We start from the raw sequence: 19,212 nt of genomic DNA, 5'->3' as shown, positions 1-19,212 counted from the left end.
GAGGTGATACTGGAGGCCAAAGGAGCGAATAAGGACACCTAGGGAGGAGGTGTAGAGGGAGAAAAGCAGGGGGCCAAGAAAGGAACCTTGAGGAACGCCAACAGGTAAGGAAAGAGGGGGGGGACGCGGAGTCATGTGAAGAGACTGAGAAGGAGTGGTTGGTGAGGTAAGAGGAAAATCAGGAAAGGACAGTGTTATGTGCGTATTGTCGCTAACCAATAACGATTGTCGAACCTCGATTTGTGTTTCCAACGCACAAAGATTTATTTGCAAATAGTAGAATAATATGCTCAAGCGAAGTGATAATAAATACAGCCGTTACTTTATCGCAGGCGCTCTGGATCCAGTGTACAGTCATTCAATCCTGAAGTCTGGGGACAAGATGTCTGAACACTAGATGTGAAGCTGCTGCTTATATACACACAAAAATACAGTAACACAATGAAGATGGTATAGCTTGCATCTATTGGTCCAGGTCTCAGGAAGGTCCAAGGGGTTGTCAATCATTGGCTAGTTCATCCTAAGGAATCCAAAAGAGGGGGTCACCTCTCCAGGGGGTATGCTCGGCTCTTCCCGCCAAGATTCCTTAGTCTTAAGTAGTTTATAATTCCCTATCATTCATAACTTGTGTATGCACTCTGCGATTCCCTCCCAGAGTGAACCAAACAGTAGGATATGTAAAGAGGTTTATTATGATACCACTCATGATATGATTCCTTCAACCTGTTCCGTGTATTTCACTAATATGCATGTAACTCTAATATAACATATAAATACTACTATATTTCGACATAACTGACTATGTGTTGCAACTACCATTAATGTGTACTATTTTATAAGTATGCGTGTTTGTGCGAATGTATGGTAAAAGACCAATTACTGTTGCTGCCACGTGTAGAGGATGCGTACGCCCTTTCGCGCCGTAGCGTGCCCTTGTACGTCGTAGCGTACCGTACGCATCTTTTCAGACAAAGACAACCAAGTTTGCTCGACTTTAATTGAAATGACTTTATCCAATTTGCTGACTTCGACAGCTCCACCCTTTGATAGTGTAATAAACTATCACCCAATCACCGTTTCAAGTTCAGGATTATACAATACTTCTTCACAGACCATGATCTCGGTATCTGGTACCACCCTTTCAGTCTCTTTCTCAGTGTTACTCCTATGAGACCATTTTCCACACTTCAACACAATAGGAACACATTTGACAACTAAACCAATTGTTAAGATGACACCCAGTATAAGGAGAAGGAGCTTACCTACACTAGCAACCATTTCCTGTACCCACTCCCCCAGACCGGAGAACCATTTCACAGGGTTCAACCACGAGAACCAACCCGCCACCTTTTCCCCGACCTCATATAACGAAGAATTATGGCTCTTTCGAAATTCCCATTTCAGCTGCAAAATTTCATCCATCTTCCGGTCTATAACCTCTTTAGGGTCATCCGTATTATTAGTAATGTACGTGCAACATTTGACACCGAACTGGGTGGCCAGTGTCACACAGTACCCACCAGTAATAGAGGTGAGATAATTTAGTACCAGTCTATGTTGCACCAACTCCTTCTTGTACGCTTGTAGCTCCCTTCCAGTATACCTGAAAGTGTCATCATACATCTCGGTGATATTATCTATTAATTTAGCTAGGTCTTGGATATATTTAAAGTTTAATGTTCCCTGAGCGGTCCTGGTGAGGTCTAGAGTAACCATAACTTGGAAACCAGCAGTTTCACTAATCAATTTTGTAGCTATGGGTTCCTCACCAGGAATCATATTTCTCTTGCCACGGTGTTCATACTGTGTGTGTGTGTATGTATGGTGGTGATGTAGTCTTGTGAATACCAACCATTTCTTCATGAGTAATAGTCATGATTTCAGGAACCAGTTTAGCTAAGAAACACAAGCCCTTGGAACTCGGAGTCACCCAGGAATAAGCTTTCCTTCCACAAACAAAATACACATCATCAGGGAGAACATAAGGAACAGTATGCCCATGAATTATATCACACAGAGTTTTGATAAAACTACCCATGCCTAGTGTCTCCATTTGCTCTAGACACGTGTTGGCATTAATGACATTTTTACATTTATCTGTAGAGACTTTTCCAATGGATACCTTCTTATGTTTGGTTATACGCCCTAATTTGTGACTTCCGTCAACATTCCTGCCTAGTAGTGACCTTGTGAGTCTCCCTCTAAAATGAGTGTGGCGAGCCATTATCTGATCTGATAGGTCAGCCTCCCAATTCTCCAGGCGCTTTGCATGAGATATATTTAGGCACAGCAAAGATCTGCCTATGGAGTATTGTCGAAGCGTCAGACTAGGGGACCTAGTGTTATTGTACCTCCCGTCTAGGGGCCTCCCACCCCTCAATTCGAGTACTTCCGATATGTTTAGAGGGAATGGCACTAGTCCTATATTATGCTGCCCTTGCGGCACGTGAGAGCACACCCAACACTCGGTTTGGTTTAGTACCTTACCCACCAGGGAGTGATAATCCTCCAAAGGATGCCCGCCTATATTCAGAGTACTGGGGGACTGGCATCGTTGGATGCATCTCTCTTCAACTAGGGAGTCGCAGAACTTGCAGATACAATACTCATCAGACAATAGCCCCTCACACTGCCTCCGAGTTCCTGAGCTAGCAGACCTTTTCATAACCCCCGGACCAAGTTTGATAATGGGCTGCTCTGAGTATCCTAATAACTTTTCTTCTGCCTCCATCTCATCCGTATCACTCCCAGAACCTTCCTCCGTCCTCCATCCTCCTTCACAAAAATAGAATGTCCTAGTAAGAGTAAAAACAAGGAAAATCCTGGAACAAAAGAAAAACAAAAACCGCCACTCCATCGCTGGAAAGATAGTTCTGGGGCAACGTCTCTGGTTCAGGTGTCTCGACTGCAGGCTTTATGTCTCCCGGAACAGACTCACGAGTGACAGATCTATGTCGTTGGTCTTAGTTTTATCTTGCACTTTCTTCGGATTATGGACTCTCCTGCAGTGGGTGGAATGGACCCAAGTGTCTCTCTCTGCAACCTTCAGTGATGTAGTAGTGGTCAGCAGCACTTGGTACGGGCCTTCCCAACGGTCTGTTAAACAACCTGAACGTAAGAAATTGCGGATCATAACATAGTCTCCAGGTTCAACATCATGACAGTTTGTTTCTGGCATACCAGGTGACAGCATTTTTAGTTTTTGTTGTTGTTGCTTTAGCTGTCTACTCATTCTTATAAGATATTGTACAGTCACTTCATTATTACACTTCAAGTCGTCTTGTGGTGCCCATTTAGCAGCTTCGTCTGCCCTGTTGTTGCCCAATGACACTGGGTCTTCTTCAAAGGTATGGGCTTTGCACTTTATGACGACTACTGTTCTGGGTAACTGTATCGCTGTCAGAAGTCCTTTTATGTGTTGTGAGTGTGCCACTGGTGTACCTGCTGCTGTCGTAAAGTTTCTAAGACGCCAAAGGGCCCCGAAATCGTGCACTACCCCAAAGGCGTACCTAGAGTCAGTATATATATTGGCTGATTTGCCCTCTGCCAATTCACACGCTCTCCTTAGTGCTACTAGTTCCGCCACCTGGGCTGAGTGAGGTGGGCCAAGGGGGTTCAGCTTCTACCACATCCTGATCGTCTACAACAGCGTAACCAGTACATAGCTCTCCCGTCTCTTTCTGTCTATGGCAACTTCCGTCTGTATAAAACGTAAAATCTACATTTTCTAAGGGGGTGTCACGTATGTCGGGCCTTGCATATAAAGGTCTGATTCAGGTGTTCCATACAGTCATGCGTGTCAGTATTCTTGCCTAACTCATCATCAACCAGGGTCTCCTCACCTCCCACCCTTTGTGTCTCTAGAGACACATACGGAAGGTATGTAGCTGGATTTAAGGTGCTACATCGTTTGATGGTGATGTTTGAGGGTGCCATCAGGGCTAGTTCCCACTTTGTGAATCTAGCTGAAGAAACATGTCTGGTTTGGGCTGAATTTAACAGAGCTGATACAGCATGGGGTGTATAGATAGTTGAATTATGTCCTAACACTACGTCCTCGCTCTTACTTACCAGAAGAGCCGTTGCTGCTACACTTCTGAGACATGTTGGGAGTGATCTTGCCACATTGTCTAATTGTGCACTGTAGTATGCTACCGGTCTGCTAGCGTCACCATGTTTCTGTGCGAGGACACCTGCTGCACAACCATCAGCTTCTGTACAGAATAGCTCAAAAGGCTTTTCATAATCAGGTATTCCCAATGCAGGTGCTCTAGTCAGACTGTCTTTAAGATTAAAGAACGCTTGCTCTGACTCTTCTGTATGTACAACACGTTCTGGTTTTGAGGAAGAGACTAGCTCCTGCAATGGTAATGAACCCCTGGGGTAGTCTGGTCCATGTGTATTGCACTCCCCTGTAGGAGAATGCAAAAAGTTATTGGCTAACATGGCTGTAATTTATCCTTTGCCACCTTGTGCCCTGTTTGTGAAAGATGAATGAAGCAACAACAATTTAGTATCATGTAAAAATGACATAAAAAAATCAAAGCACAACAACAAATCGTCCACATATTGAATTAGAACAGACCCATTGTGGGGTTGAAAGGATTGCAAACAGTCATGTAAGGCTTGGGAGAAAATACTGGGGCTGTCAATGAACCCCTGGGGTAGTCTGGTCCATGTGTATTGCACTCCCCTGTAGGAGAATGCAAAAAGGTATTGGCAGTCAGGGTGAAGAGGGACTGAGAAGAAAGCAGAACATAGATCAATGACAGTAAAATGACTGGCAGACGGTGGAATCTGCATGAGGATGACAGCTGGATTCGGCACTACGGGGAATTGGCTCTCAACAACTTTATTAATTCCCCTTAAGTCCTGGACTAATCTATAGCCCCTCCCCCCATTCTTCTTCACAGGGAAAATGGAAGTATTTGCTGTACTAGCTGTACGAATTAAAATCCCTTGTTGTAACAGCCTCTCAATAACAGGATATACCCCTAGTTCCACCTCCGGTTTTAATGGATACTGTGGGATTTTTGGAGCTATCCTACCACTTTTTAGATTGACCATGACAGGGGCTACGTTTGCCATCAGTCCAGTGTCCTGTCCATCTCTGGTCCATAGTGAACCTGGTATTTCCAGCAACATCCCCTTTACTTGAGATGGACTTTGTTTTATAACAGGAGAGTGTAACATTAACCTTTGAGGGGTGTCCAATATATCCTGTACCTCATGTGCGACCTTCTCCGGTATATCTAAGAACACACCATCAGAAGTACAGTATATGACACATCCCATTTTACATAACAAGTCTCTCCCTAGCAAGTTACTAGGAGCCGCCGCAGCCAATAGAAACGAATGCTTGGTATGCAGGGGCCCGATAGTAACCTCAGCTGGTTTAGTTAGTAGATAATGCAACACTTTTACCGTTACCCCGATGGCTGGAAATGTTTTACTGGTCACCTGTAGATTGAAAGGAGAGGTTATCACAGATCGGGCCGCCCCTGTATCTACAAGAAAAGTTTCTTTCCTACCAGCTATGTCAACTATCATTGTTGGTTCTTCACTCTGACTCTCAGTTAACCTCACTGGCTGTAGACTACAGGTATGACCTGACCCCTAGCACTGACTATTGCTTTCCCGCGCAACATTAGCTGCTATAACATGTGCAGGTAACTGTGTGTTCTCTTGCCTATGTGTGTTTCTCCGTGGAGGATACCTATATTATTCCTTATCCATATGTGTATCCTGTCTCGCTTTTTTACAATTTCTTGCAAAATAGCCTTCTTCGTTACACCTGAAACATCTGATCACTTTAGGTTTCTTGTTATATGGGTTGTATGCTGGTGGTCGTGTATGCATCCCCTCTAGAGCCTGTATACTTACCGTCATTAACCTATCACTTTTCTCTTCCTTCTTCCTAAAAAGGTTTTTGTCATGCTCCACAGCAGACTCCCTGAGAGAATCTACTGTGATGCCTCTCCAATTAGGTAATGTGGTTTGTACCCTCGTCTTTAAATTTTCTCTAAGGCCATCCATTAACACTCCTACAGCTACCTCTCTGTGATGTGGGTCCTCACCTATGTTGGATATCCCAGTAAACTGTGTTATCGCTGCTATAGCTCTAGCAAAGTAATCTGAGGCTGTTTCACTATCCTTTTGTTTTATGGTGAAAATCTTACTCCAATTTACTACTACTGGAAAATAGATGGCTAAGTGTTTGACAATCTTTTCTATATTTTTTTGGTTAATCTCATCAGTCAAGGTGTCATCTTCCTCCAACAAACAATCTTCAATAAATTTTTGTATGTTGGTATTGGTAGGAAGACACGCCCTCAACACTACACGCCAATCCTTATTGGTTGGTTCGTGGGCTTTTTTCTAAGTCTTTAACAAATTTCTGACATTTAGCCAACTCCTTTCTAGGATCTGGGAATTCAGTCATAATGGAGCTTAATTCTGATCTAGTCCAGGGACAATGCATTGTAACATTTCTTAAAGGAACTACACCATCCTTATCCGGCTTCCCATTGGGAACTGATATTGTGCGGACTGGGTACGCACCCTCTGGTTCACTGACTTCAGGGGACACTACAGGATTTGCTGGTTCAAGATTTAGAACGCTTTCACTCCTAGTGATCACGCTACTCTCACCTATCTCAGCCATTTTCTCATACGTGCGCTGAGCCTCTAGTACACTAACAGCATGGGCAATGGCCGAAATCACTTCATCTGCAGATATCGGAGTGAAGGAAGAGAAAGAGGATGAGCTAGCAAATGGGGAGGGGAGAAAGGAGATAGCAGTCGCAGAGGAGGGTGGGAAGGGGGGACAGAAAGGGCAGGGAGGGGGGAGAGGGTGGGGTAAGAAGGGACTGCTGGGAGATGTCATGATGTATAGACTCAATCTTGGAGGTGAAGTGGGTAGCAAAGTCGACAGCAGAGAGGGGGAGGGGAGAGGAGGGAGTTGAAGGTGGCAAAATGCCGACGGGGTGTCGGAGGATTGGGAAGAAATTAAAGCTTTAAAGAAGGATTGTTTTGAGAGCGATAGGGCCGAACTATAAGAGGAAAGTATGAACTTGAAGTGGAGGAAGTCAGCTTGAGTGCGTGACTTTCTCCATAGCCGTTCTGCACTGCGGGAGCATTTATTGAAGATAGCGGGTAAGTTTTGAGTGCCATCGTTGCGGCGGGGACCGACGAAGCGTTATGGTGACAGCCGGGGCGACAGAGTCCAGTGCAGTGGTAAGAGTGCGATTGTAAAAGGAGACAGCCTCATCGGGGCAAGATTGAGTGGTGATGGGGGAGAGGAGCAAGCCCGGGGAGGAGGAGAAAGTGGTAGGATCAATTGTGACAAGATTACGCCTGGTGAGAGTAACCTTGGGGGATGGGGATGGTGAGAGGGGTGGAGAGATGCTAAAAGAGAGGAGATGGTGGTCCGAGAGAGATAAAGGTGAATTAATGAGGTCAGAGACAGTACCAAAGTTTGAAAAAACAGATCAAGGTAGTGGTCACTGCGGGGGGTGGGAGAGGAGGTCCATTGAGAGTTTGTATGTTCTCCCCGTGTTTGCGTGGGTTTCCTCCGGGTGATTCGGTTTCCTCCCACAATACAAAAACATACTGGTAGGTTAATTGGTTGCTAACAAATTGACTCTAGTCTGTCTGTCTGTGTGTGTGTAATAATAATAATAATAATAATTGAGAGAGACCAAGGGAGGAGGAAAGGGAAAGAAGTTTGAAGGCAGCAGGGTCTGCGGGATTGTCTATTGGGATATTAAAGTCCCCCAAGATGTGGGAGAGAAAGTGAGGCAGCCAGGTGGCAAAGTGATCAAGGAATTGGGAGACAGAACCGGGAGGACGGTAGATAACAGCAAAACGGAAGTGGACTAGGTGGAATAGGCAGATACAGTGAACCTCAAAGGAGGAAAAAGAGAGGGAGGGTTCAGGGGGAAGAAATCGAAAAGAGTAGCAGGAGGAGAGAAGTATGCTGACGCCACCACCTTGCCGGTCCCCAGGTCTGGGTGTGTGGGAGAAGGACAAGCCCCTGAAAGAGAGAGCAGCAGGAGAGGTAGTGTCCTCAGGGGATAGCTAGGTTTCAGAGATGGCAAGCAGGTTGAAAGATCTAGAGATAAAGAGATCATGGATAGAGGTCTATTTGTTACAAACTGATCTGGCATTCCAGAGACCACAGGATAGAGGAGGAGAGGGAAAAGGAGAGATGTGGATGAGATTGTTGGGATTGCTTGACTGCAAGTGTGAGTATGATATGGAGTGAGGGGCATGACAGGGAGAGAGGGTTGTAATTGGATTAGAAGCAGAAATAAAAGAGGGGATTTGTCAGCAGACCGGAGACGAGGGGCGGGGAAGCAAGAGCTGGGGGAGGAGTGGAGATGGGGCAGATAAGGGGGTTTATGAATGGGAAATGCAGAAGGTAGGAGTGACGTGAGGGAATAGATTACCTAGGGGGAAAGAGAGGTAGTTGGTAGGTAGGAGCAGACCGACGCTGAGAGAAGAGCAGTGAAGGGGACAAGAGGGAAAGGGTGTGAGTGGGGAAAAGGAGGAGAGAGGGAAATATGATGGAGGGGGCACCGAGTCAAATCAGGGGCACAGAAGAGAAGAGAGGAGTGAAATAGGGAGGGGGATGGGAAGGGAGAGGGGGGGTGAGGAGGAGGAAGAATATGGAAAGGTTGGGCAAGGGAAGCAGGGAGATAGAGGGAGAGGACAGAAGTGAGAGAGGAGCAAATCATGATAAACATGATAAAGCTAGAGAAGGCGTGGAATAGACAGTTGAAATTAATACAGAAATCAAGGATGGTAAAGGCTAACAAGTGAAGTGAGGAAATGGTGAGAGCAGGAAAGGTGAGTGAAGCGAGAGAGTGCAGCTGTAGAAGGAGGGAAATGAGAAGGAAGATATGTAAAGTATGAGCCAGGGAATAGGAAGCAGTAAGGGCAGTAGAGATACCAGATGGGTGTGTTAAGATAAACAGTTAGATTAAGTTAGATTAGACAGTAACATTAGGCATGATTGGAAGGCAATAGTATAACATAAGGCATAATACAAGGTGCACTGAGCTGGTTATGTAAGTCCACAGGACAAGAGGGAGCCAGTTAAAAATTCAAGCTAAATGGGGCAACAGTGTGGTTTAAAAGTGGGAATACAAGCAGCATAAGTGGAATCAGCAAGTGCTATTAAAACTGCAGCAGGCAAAAATAGTGTGAGAAACTGATCAGTAGGGAGTGTCCAGACAGTTGACAATGCAGGTGGTGGAGGATATCAGAGCTCACGGCGATTGTGAAATGTTGTCCTCATGTAGCAGTGTTTGCAGGTAATGACACTTGACGGCCTGTGTGTGTCGTGGTCATCTTCCGATCACACTTACCAGCTGCAGTGGGGCAATAAGCCCAAGAGGTTGAATGATTGGATAACATCCGATTCTGCCACTTCAGCGCATGGCTGAACTGAATGATAATCCTGTCACTCGACCCTTAGGATCTAGCATTAGGATTTTCCCTAGTGGGGCCAGCTTTGCACTTCTCTATTCAAATATTTTGCAACATGTATTTGAATAAATGAAGTAACTTGCTTTTTTATGTTAGTTAAGTTATATATTCGGTATTTTTCAAAATGTGATGTACATTGTCCTGTTACTTTGTTTTTCATTTTGCTTAGTTAATTTAAATATACAATGTCTAAATGGGACAGGAACGGGGGTGTTGCAAATAATTAATTTAGGGGGGGCTGGGGTGTTTAAGATAAGACAACAAATGGTGCTTGAAAATAAATATATATATATATATATATATATATATATATATATATATATATATATATATATATATATATATATATTACACACACACATACATATGTTGGGAACCAATACTTTATTTTATGTAAATTTATGGGTGCATAACATCAGTAAGAGATACTAGAATCTTTTTCCATACTTACATTTGAATTAGTGTTTGTGTCCTAGGGCAAGCTATGGTATTTGTACAGATCTTTTTGTCACTGCATTGATTTTTAAAATAGGTGAAGCTATATTATAGCTAATAGGAAATGTGTGAGGTCTGGTTTAAATATAAAAAACTGTAGATAATCATCTAGATAGAGTGATCCTAAAATGGCATGATGAAAAATATTGATTCAACTTTTTTTTCCATCATTTATAACAAAATGAATAAAAATCGCTTTGATTACCAATACATGTTACATGTGCAGCATCAAATAACACGGAGAGTAAGGCAATAGCTTGAAATTACTAAATATTACAATTTTATATACCACCCATCTGCATGTGTTCACAGATACAGAGGCATCCTCTATTTCTAGCAATAAGTACTGGGCTCAACAGGTTCCCATTTTATGAGTACAGCTTTCTTTGGAGTCTTGTATTAAGTCAATTTACATGATTCCCTGAAAATGAACATTGTAAAAAAAAACAAAAAACGCATGTGATGATCAGACAATTGCTTTTTTACCCTTCATCTTTTTCAATTTATTGACACATATTCCAAACCAGTAGCTAAAATAATAGGGCACAATTCAGGGATTGTGTTAATTAATGTGTCTCTTATCTGTTGGAGTTGTCGCTCTTTATTAGCCTGTGTTTTACACACTGCCTTGTTTCATTTTGGGAAAGAGGTGGTGAGGGGATAACCTAGGCAGCCATGCTCGTTTGATCTCCTTGATACATACGCAATGCAGAATGCCTCAGCTCTGTTAGTTCCCTGCCCTGTCCTGCTAATCCCAGCTGAGCTCATTATGATGTTGCCTCGCTGCTACTCTCCGAGCCAGATCTGTCCAAGCTAATTACTGCTACCAGCAGAGCTGCCTGTTAAGGGTCTGGTGTGGATCTGCTAACATGGTCCTTGGTAGTGACCTGCAAAAAGCACGAGGGAGTTTGATTTCTTTCTTGCTGCGCACCGCCTGTCCTTTGGGCTTAGCACTTATCCCCATCACACAGCTATCCTAGCTGCAGTCAGAAGAAAAGTTAGTGGAGAAAGCTCATACTTGTGGAAAAAAACTGCTCACTGCTTTGATCTTCCTTAAATCGGACATTTTAAGCACAGCCTAGAAAAGTGAGAAAACCTTCCCCTTATTTTAAGGAACAATAATAGAAAAGTTCCATGTAGCTATTTGTTTACAATATTTTATGATTTATTTTGTTTAGTGTTTCTCAAAATATTACATTGAACCTTTGCATAAGTCACAGTTGCATATCTGATTGCAATTAAAATAATGATTGTGCAATGCTTTGTTTCTATATTCCGGCATTCAGATGCTTTTAAAATATGAAATTGTGGTGGCATATTCTTTGTATATATAAGTCACTTTAACAGAGCCGCTTGCATTGTAAGTTGAGAACACACCTACAGCTACATACTACTTTTAAAAATAATACTCTGGCAGTGTTTGTGTCAGTTTCTCTAGGATGTTAGCACCTACAGTAATATTTTTTTCAGGTAAATTAAGACTGTGTGTGTCTTTAATGTACACTTTTAAAGGTAGGTTTGTTTCTAAGCTTTGAGAAGGATATTCAAATAACATTATGTACAAACAATTCCAGGTACCAATGCAGTTTTAAAACTTAGTAGATATCCATTTATTTAGATGGTAGCAGTGCCAGGCACAGGCACTTCTACATGTGTTTTCCTGTAGCAGTCAGCACTGGCATGTAGTTAATGTTCACTGCAGTAGAAGAAACTGAAGCTGTATCAGCCAGTGATAGCACAGTACAGTACAACAAAAAATTATAAACAAAACACAATGGAGGTAATTTACAAAGTTGAGAAAGTGCCCCATAGCAGCGCAAGTGCAGCTTTAGACCCATCTTGCATCTAGTGTGCATATATTTTTACATAAGAAGAAAATGTTGCACTAGTAACAATGAATGGACTGTTGTATCAATATGAAATATATCAATATTTTGCTTTGCTAGATAATCTAGCTAATATATGTCATTCGTTATTTAATCTTGAGGTGCAACCCACTAGCCAAAATTTGAACAGCAAAAGAGAAGAACACTGGATCAACAATGGTGCACAAAACAGTCTCACATAAATTATGTTAATGTTTAACATCGAAAACCAGAGTAATGAGATTAAAATATAACTTTCATTATTGATCAGTTAAAAAATATTTGTTAAAGGCAGCAAAATTTATTGTGACAAGTGAAATAAAGGTGATATTTAAAATATATTTTTGATTTTTATATCCTTTTTGCCTGGAAGAAGTTAATACAGCGAAACGCGCGTAAGCGTTTGCTGTATGTGACCGATTTCCAATTTAATTATCAAATCTTATTCTTGATGGATTCATAATCTGATATGGCGAATGCATACATTTTTGTCAGATATATACTAGCTGGGTGTTGCCTAGATTTGAATCTTCAAGTTATTAAATTATCAATGAGTTGGATGTGACTTGCTGCATTTTAAAAATAATTAGCAGCTAAGATGTCATCCAAAGCCATCCAGTGGAAGGCCCAGAACAGGCTCCCCAGGTCTAAGTTCTGCCCAGCGTTCACCAACGGGAGATCCGACCGGGACCTCAACCCCCTATAACCTGGTCAGGATCCAACTGGGCCACCTCGAGTTGGTTTCATCCCAATCGTTGCAGGGGTGTCCAAATGCATAACCGGGCAGACAAACAAACAGACCAATGAGTTTTATATATAAAATATATATTTGCAGAGCAAGATGGTTGTAGTTTCATGGGAACAGTTACTTGCTCCTCATTTTGTGGATCAGTAATATTTATTTTGCAGAGTGATCTTATTGAAATAAAATATAGGGGTGGATGTTCATTTGCGTACATTTGGCCATTCCCTTTTAGCAAGCAACTTGTATTTTGCCCCAGCACAGGGGTGATAGAGTTTGTGTCTCATCCTATTCTTTTAGTAATCTAAACACTTACATTGCCACCTGTAATAAACACAATCCCTATGCCCCCGAACTGTGTAAAAACAGGCAGCAGGACCCCTCCCCAAATTCTCTACTATCCAAGCGTCCACAGATTATGGAAAATAATGTATCCACAAAGTCTATTATCTCTAATTTCATACATAGATTCTATCAATGTATGTATTCATTTAGTTGTGTTTCACTGTTATATCATGGTCTATTGTATTAATTTTTCAGGTCAGGTGTTCATCTGTACCCATTTCTGACCTGTGCATGCAAAGGAGTGCAGGTCTTTCAAGCATTGAATTGGATTAATTTAATTAAATGAATAAATGGAAATAGAAGTACACACACAGTAGTGTTCCATCCTATAAGTCATCATTAGACTTTATAAGGTCACTGGAAGAGAGCAGACTGGTAGAGTGTTTATGGGTGAGCTTGAATATTTATGGAGGGACTTGTAGGCAAAATTCAGCTCTTTGATTTTTTTTTTTTCCCCTGATCCCCCAAGAATGAAGGGATCAGGAGAAAATGGCAATGGAATGAGGAAGGATGAGAGGTTTAGATGAGACTTGCAGCAACAACCATGATAAAGTGTCATTGGCAGGTCAGACAGAAAGTTGCAATAGTCAAGGTGAGAAATTATGGGAACGTTGATCAGGAGTTTGGTGCTTTGTGTGAGGAAAGGACATATTTTGAAGATGTTGCGCAGCTGAAATCGTCATGACTTGGAAATAGTCTCAGTGGGTGATTGTGATACATGGGACTTGGGAAGTAGGCAGCATGACAGCGCCCTTGACTGTTAAAGAGATTTCAGGCAGATCTTTGATGTAGGAAATATAAGTAGTTTTTTTTTTATGTATAAATGTCTTTGTGACACCCATTAACAGAGGGATGAAAACAGTTGACTAACATAGAGGGAATGAATTCATGGGTGGAAAGACAAATCTGGGTGTCATCAGCGTGCAAGTGTTAACTAGAGCCAATATATGTGTATCAGTTTCCAAAGAGAGGTGGTGTATACAAAGAACAGTAGTGGCCCATTGACTGATCCTTGGTGTACTGCAACAGAGAGGGATGGGGGAACATTGGGATACATTGATGGAAATCACGAATCATTGGTTTCACAAGAATGCTGAAAATCAGGAAGGGGCAATATTGCACATGCCAAGGAAATTGAATTTTTACAGGAGTGGTCAGTAGTGTTCAATGCATACCCACCCCTATCGGTGATATTTGGCTATGCAGAAGCAGCATACAGTGTATATATCTGTTGAAAAGCAACATAGAAAATTATTTTAAAACCATAGCATGTAGTTGAAAAATACTGGCAACTGTAATCCATTTTATATATATATAGATATATATATATATATATATATATCTATATATATATATATATATATATATATATATCTATATCTATATATCAGGTTATAACCTTATATTAAGTTTGGTCTATTTTATTTTTGTATATACAAGGAAGATTCTGCTCCAGTTGAGCTTTTTGCATTATTCTGTAGTATGATTCTTCACATTGCCAGCAGAGTGTGGTGCTGCAAAGTTCTGATTTTCCTTCACCTTCTCTGCAACTAGATTTATTGCAGCCTGGAATCAAAATATACATTAATCCACTATCAACAAGAAAAATCATTGCTCAACTTGAAAAACGGTGCCCTGCCGAGTGTGACCACTACAGACATGATTTCAGACTTAGAATTTAATGAAGTGTAATACATTTTTATATGCTCATTTCCAATTCATCTAGACTCCTAATAGGTATTAGAAGTAATAAATCTCTGTTTTCCAAAATCCATGGTGAATTTTGACTTTGCATATTTCTTGGAACCATACAGAGAATCTTAAGGAGTTCCGTGGGGAATAATATACATATATTCTACCCTATCAATGAAATATTGGGAGAAATTAATTACCAATCTATTTGTTAATCTTTCTGCAGAGTTTTCTTTTGAATGCCAGCTTGCAAGTCATGGGCTATAGATAAAATACCCCTTTTAAAGATTGGAAGTTAAAAAAAAAATCCCTTTTCTTTTTTCATGTATAATAATCTGTAATATGTCATGCACTAAGTAAAGAACATAAGGATTTCATATTCTACATGTTCTGCGCTTAAAGTTTTATTACCACTTTGCTGTGATTTAATGACCATTATGTGAATCTCTTACAGAATGAATTTGGAAGAAGAAATAGATCAACTTAAAGTGCAGACATCAGTAGACAGAGCAGTGATACAAGAACTAAATGTTTGTCTTCAGCAAGAACGAGAAGGTATTTACTATTTTTTTTACACTGTGAAATCTATAGCTCCTGCTGCTGCCAGCCACTGTTTGACAGCACACGCTGGTATTTGTATTTCTACAGGTTGCTGATGTCTGGATTATATTATAATTTATTGACATAGAAGTGCCGATCATAAATGGTCCACTACTCCTGCATTACCTGTTACTGCACACATGCACTGTCCACTTGTTTGACTTTGGAATCACTAGAAACAGGACTTAAAGGATCATATATAGGACAATATTACTCTTGTTTAGCAGGTTCACATGAACCTGATGAAAACTGCCTGTTTCCCACCAGTTCCATCCTTTTGTCACTCTACAGAGAGAAAATGTAACCTGTTTATAAGTATAGTCTATTTCTACATAATGTTTGATGTTAATATTACTTGACTAATATGGGTGTATTTACAGCTTATTTCAGACATAAATGTTCTCATTTTTCTTTAATAACTAATGTTTCAATATTTCTTTCACTACTTTCCAGAAGAGTGCTGTGGTGCATAGAATTTAGCTCATGCTTGAATATATGAATTTTTAGGGCCTTCAGTGGAGGTCGCTTGTGAATTGTAAAACCTTCGCTCTGCAGTGCAAACCCGGCTTTGGACCCGAAGTGCCCCTAGATTTTCACAAGGGCTCTTAGATGTCAGCCAAACTGTATAAGTTTAAGGAACAAGATTTCCTGGTTTCGGCGTTGTTGTTGTTGCACAATATGCTGCCTGGCTGTAAAAAGACCATGTTGGCAGGAGGAAGGAGAGCCCAGTTATGTCTGCTGCATTTTTCTTGACTCTATCAACCTGCTCGTTATTTTTTTTTTCTTTTTAAAGACAAAATAATGCACTGACAAAATACCTCTGGCAGCATGCAGGAGTGCAGCAATGGCCCACACAGAATGTCAGGATACCCGCCCGACCCTTTTGGGATGGGGTATAACTTGCGATGTTCCACCCCAAAAATGTTAGCCGCCATCAAAATCTATGGTGATTTGATAGGGAAGATGCTTTGCAAATCTTATCACATTCCAAACACCCATTTTGCGCACTGTTAGGTTTTTTTTAAAAAAAAATCCTGTTAATCTCATTGAAAGTTTTCAAATGGTAAACTTTCTTCTTCTTCTTTTTTTTTTTTTTTAAAGCTACACTTATTGTGAAAATTAACAGCCGAAATGAATTTGCATCAGCTGTGTGTCTTACTTTAAGTGAGATGTAAATGTATTCAGCAGTACTGAGCTGTGGGACTAAACTGAGAAATACAGTACCTTGGAGATAAACAAAGGATATTAATGTAATTGTACCTATTCTACCCTGCTGTGTGTTTAATGTTTTACCTGTCTTAGATGGTAACATCTTTGAATAATGCTTAATTTAGTTTACACACATACTTTTTAATTGGCCTTGACAGGATCCCGAGACAAAAGAAATCTCTAATTCAGTCTAACAAACATGCTCGTCACTGTTTATACCCAGAGGGAAGGAAATTTGTGGAGCAGAGTGATACTTTCTTCTTCTGCTTTGTTTCTAAATCAAAAGTTTTCCAGATTAATCCAGTGTATTTGCATAAGGTTTCAAATTATTATTTAAAAGCAAATTTACCCAGGAACATGGTTTTTTTTTGCTTTTAACGAAGCCACCAGGCAGGTTTCAAACTGTGATATTTAGAAAATCTCACATATGTGTAATGGTGAGTTTTTACATTTTTATTTTCAAATTTGACATATTATAGAAACAAGCATATCAAATAAAACTCAATTTTTTTAATTAATGTTAGGGAGTAAACTACAGTGAAAATAAATGTATTTAAACAAAACGTCAATAGACCGCATTGATACATTAGCTATACAGTTTGGGGAGGACCATAGGATAGGGTGCAAGGCCCCTATAGCCACCAACACAGCAACAAAATAACCCTTATAGCGTTCAAAATAACACCAGAACAACAGCGGCTATCAAAGGAGGCTGAAATAGTGAGCAACAAATACCCAACATAAACGAAATGGTTAAATTGCACAGATGAAAAAGCTGTTCAATATGCTTGCATGTTGTTCAATGTCTTTGTCTGTGTGCCTTTAATTTAAAAATCAAATATTGTTGCTGTACATGTACAGTGTTTGGAGTAGCGCCACAATAAATCTTTTGTGATCCTGAAAAAAAAACACTGCATCGGATAACTTACACGTTTCGTCGTCTAGAAGAGCAACTTCTTCAGAAGGTAAGTTTTCGCATGCTGCAATCAAACATTTATTTTATTTCTGTACATATGCATTACAAAGACAGTCCCATATCTTATTTATACATATTAGGCAAAATAAGTAAATAGATCCATGAAAAATATAAATTAGTCTTAATGAAGCTGTTGTGTGATTCTGACCAGCATTACACACCTATCCTCTATACCCTTGATGGGCAACTAATCTATAAGAGGAAGACTCTTAGTCACAGTAATAAACAATATGTTTAATCAAAGAAAGAGATACCTAGCTGAATATATCAGCAGGCATTTTAAGCAAGTGTTGCAAGCTGTAAAAAAAAAAAAAAAAGTGACTGAAAAGCAGGAAGGAGCTGGGGGCCACAGGTACCCCTAGGGCCATCTGTTATCTATTTTATTAGTAACTTAATACTAAGATAATACAATACAATACAATACACTAACAAATAAAACCTTTTTGTGAAAACACATTTTAATAGGGCTCTTGTTATCAAAGATTTTGCTATCGATCCCTTCACCTAGCTGTTAATTGTATATGTTAAATACCTTTAAACCACTTGTATCACTTCTTTGGCAAGCTTTAAAATGGTTTTAACTAGAGATGTTCACTGACCCCCGTGTTTTGGTTGTGGATCTGGATTAACTTCGTGTTTTTGGTTTTGGTTTTGGTAAAACCGCTCTTCTGTGTTTTGGTCTTGGATCTGTATTTTTTTTAGAAAAAATAGCTAATATATGCTAAAATTACATACTTTTGCTCTTTTTTGTTCCTAATTATTATTATTAACCTCAATAACATTAATTTCCAGTCATTTTCAGTCAGGACCTATTGTACATGGAAACAAATATTCCATTTGACTAAAGCCCTATGTCTTTAAATTCTATAACTTATTTTTATCCATATTCAGAAGATTGCCTATATTCCTCAATCCCACTTTTTTTAGGCCTTACAAAGCAGCTCAGCCGGAAAACCTCTAAGAATCTATCGAACATTGACTTAGCCTGCAGAATAAAGGATGTTTCCATAGAACAATTGTCTTAATCCATATCAGTTGCCCCTTAGGAATGTTTTGAATCCATTGCTTGTAATGAGCACTACTATAATGTTTAATTGTGAATATTAGTGTTCAAAAAGGAAGCAAAATGTTGGACAGAATCTTCATTCCCATTCAAAATGATAAGTAATTAATTTTTTTTTACCGGCCACAAACAACAAGCACCTTCCCAGATGAACTCAGTTTCCGTTGTAAAAGTTGGCAAAGCTCGAGGCGAATCTGGTTCCCATGACCATAACCATACCCATCACCTGTAGAAAATAAGTGTTGTCAAAAAAGAAATTAATTTTGTGTGTCAGAATTAAATAAATAGAATCTTTGATGAACCCGCTGTGCTTCTCTGAGTTCTCGTCTGCGCAAGCTACAGCCACAAAATTGTTGAGAATCTTCCCATAGCATCTATCCATCCATTCCATTCTATAAAGTTTATTGGTTGGTTTAATTACTGCAGGCCAAGTCGACTGACAAGCAATGTGACACACTGGCAAGTTATGTGGCCAATTAACCTAAGTCAGTGGATTCCAAACTTTTTCAGTTCAAGGCACCCTTAGGGTCTCCAAAATTTTTTCAAGGCACCCCTAAGCCAAAATAATTACCAAGTAGTCCGCCGCCTTGCTTACCACTGGCCCTGGCCGAGGCACCCGTGAGATCTCCAAGGCACCCCAGGGAGCCTAGGCACACAGTTTGGGAACCACTGACCTAAGTAATATTTTTAGAGACCTAAACAATCCTTTCAACATCCCCTCCTAATGCAGGCC

The 19,212-nt window shown here is 40.5% G+C and overlaps 1 protein-coding gene across 2 annotated transcripts in view; it reads left to right on the top strand.

Annotated features, from left to right (window-relative positions):
* CNTLN (centlein) overlaps nt 1-19,212 on the top strand; it is a 185,564-nt gene that overhangs the window by 87,824 nt on the left and 78,528 nt on the right. For both annotated transcript variants that reach the window (XM_075210868.1, XM_075210870.1), the window contains exon 14: nt 15,086-15,186. In XM_075210868.1, coding sequence (XP_075066969.1) covers nt 15,086-15,186 — 101 coding nt within the window. The remainder of the gene's footprint in view (nt 1-15,085; nt 15,187-19,212) is intronic.

The sequence above is a fragment of the Mixophyes fleayi genome, chromosome 1 (assembly GCF_038048845.1).
Source record: "Mixophyes fleayi isolate aMixFle1 chromosome 1, aMixFle1.hap1, whole genome shotgun sequence".
NCBI classification, from domain to species: domain Eukaryota; kingdom Metazoa; phylum Chordata; class Amphibia; order Anura; family Limnodynastidae; genus Mixophyes; species Mixophyes fleayi.
The sequence above is the reverse complement of the archived record's forward strand: the minus strand, read 5'-3'. Positions and strand labels throughout refer to the sequence as shown.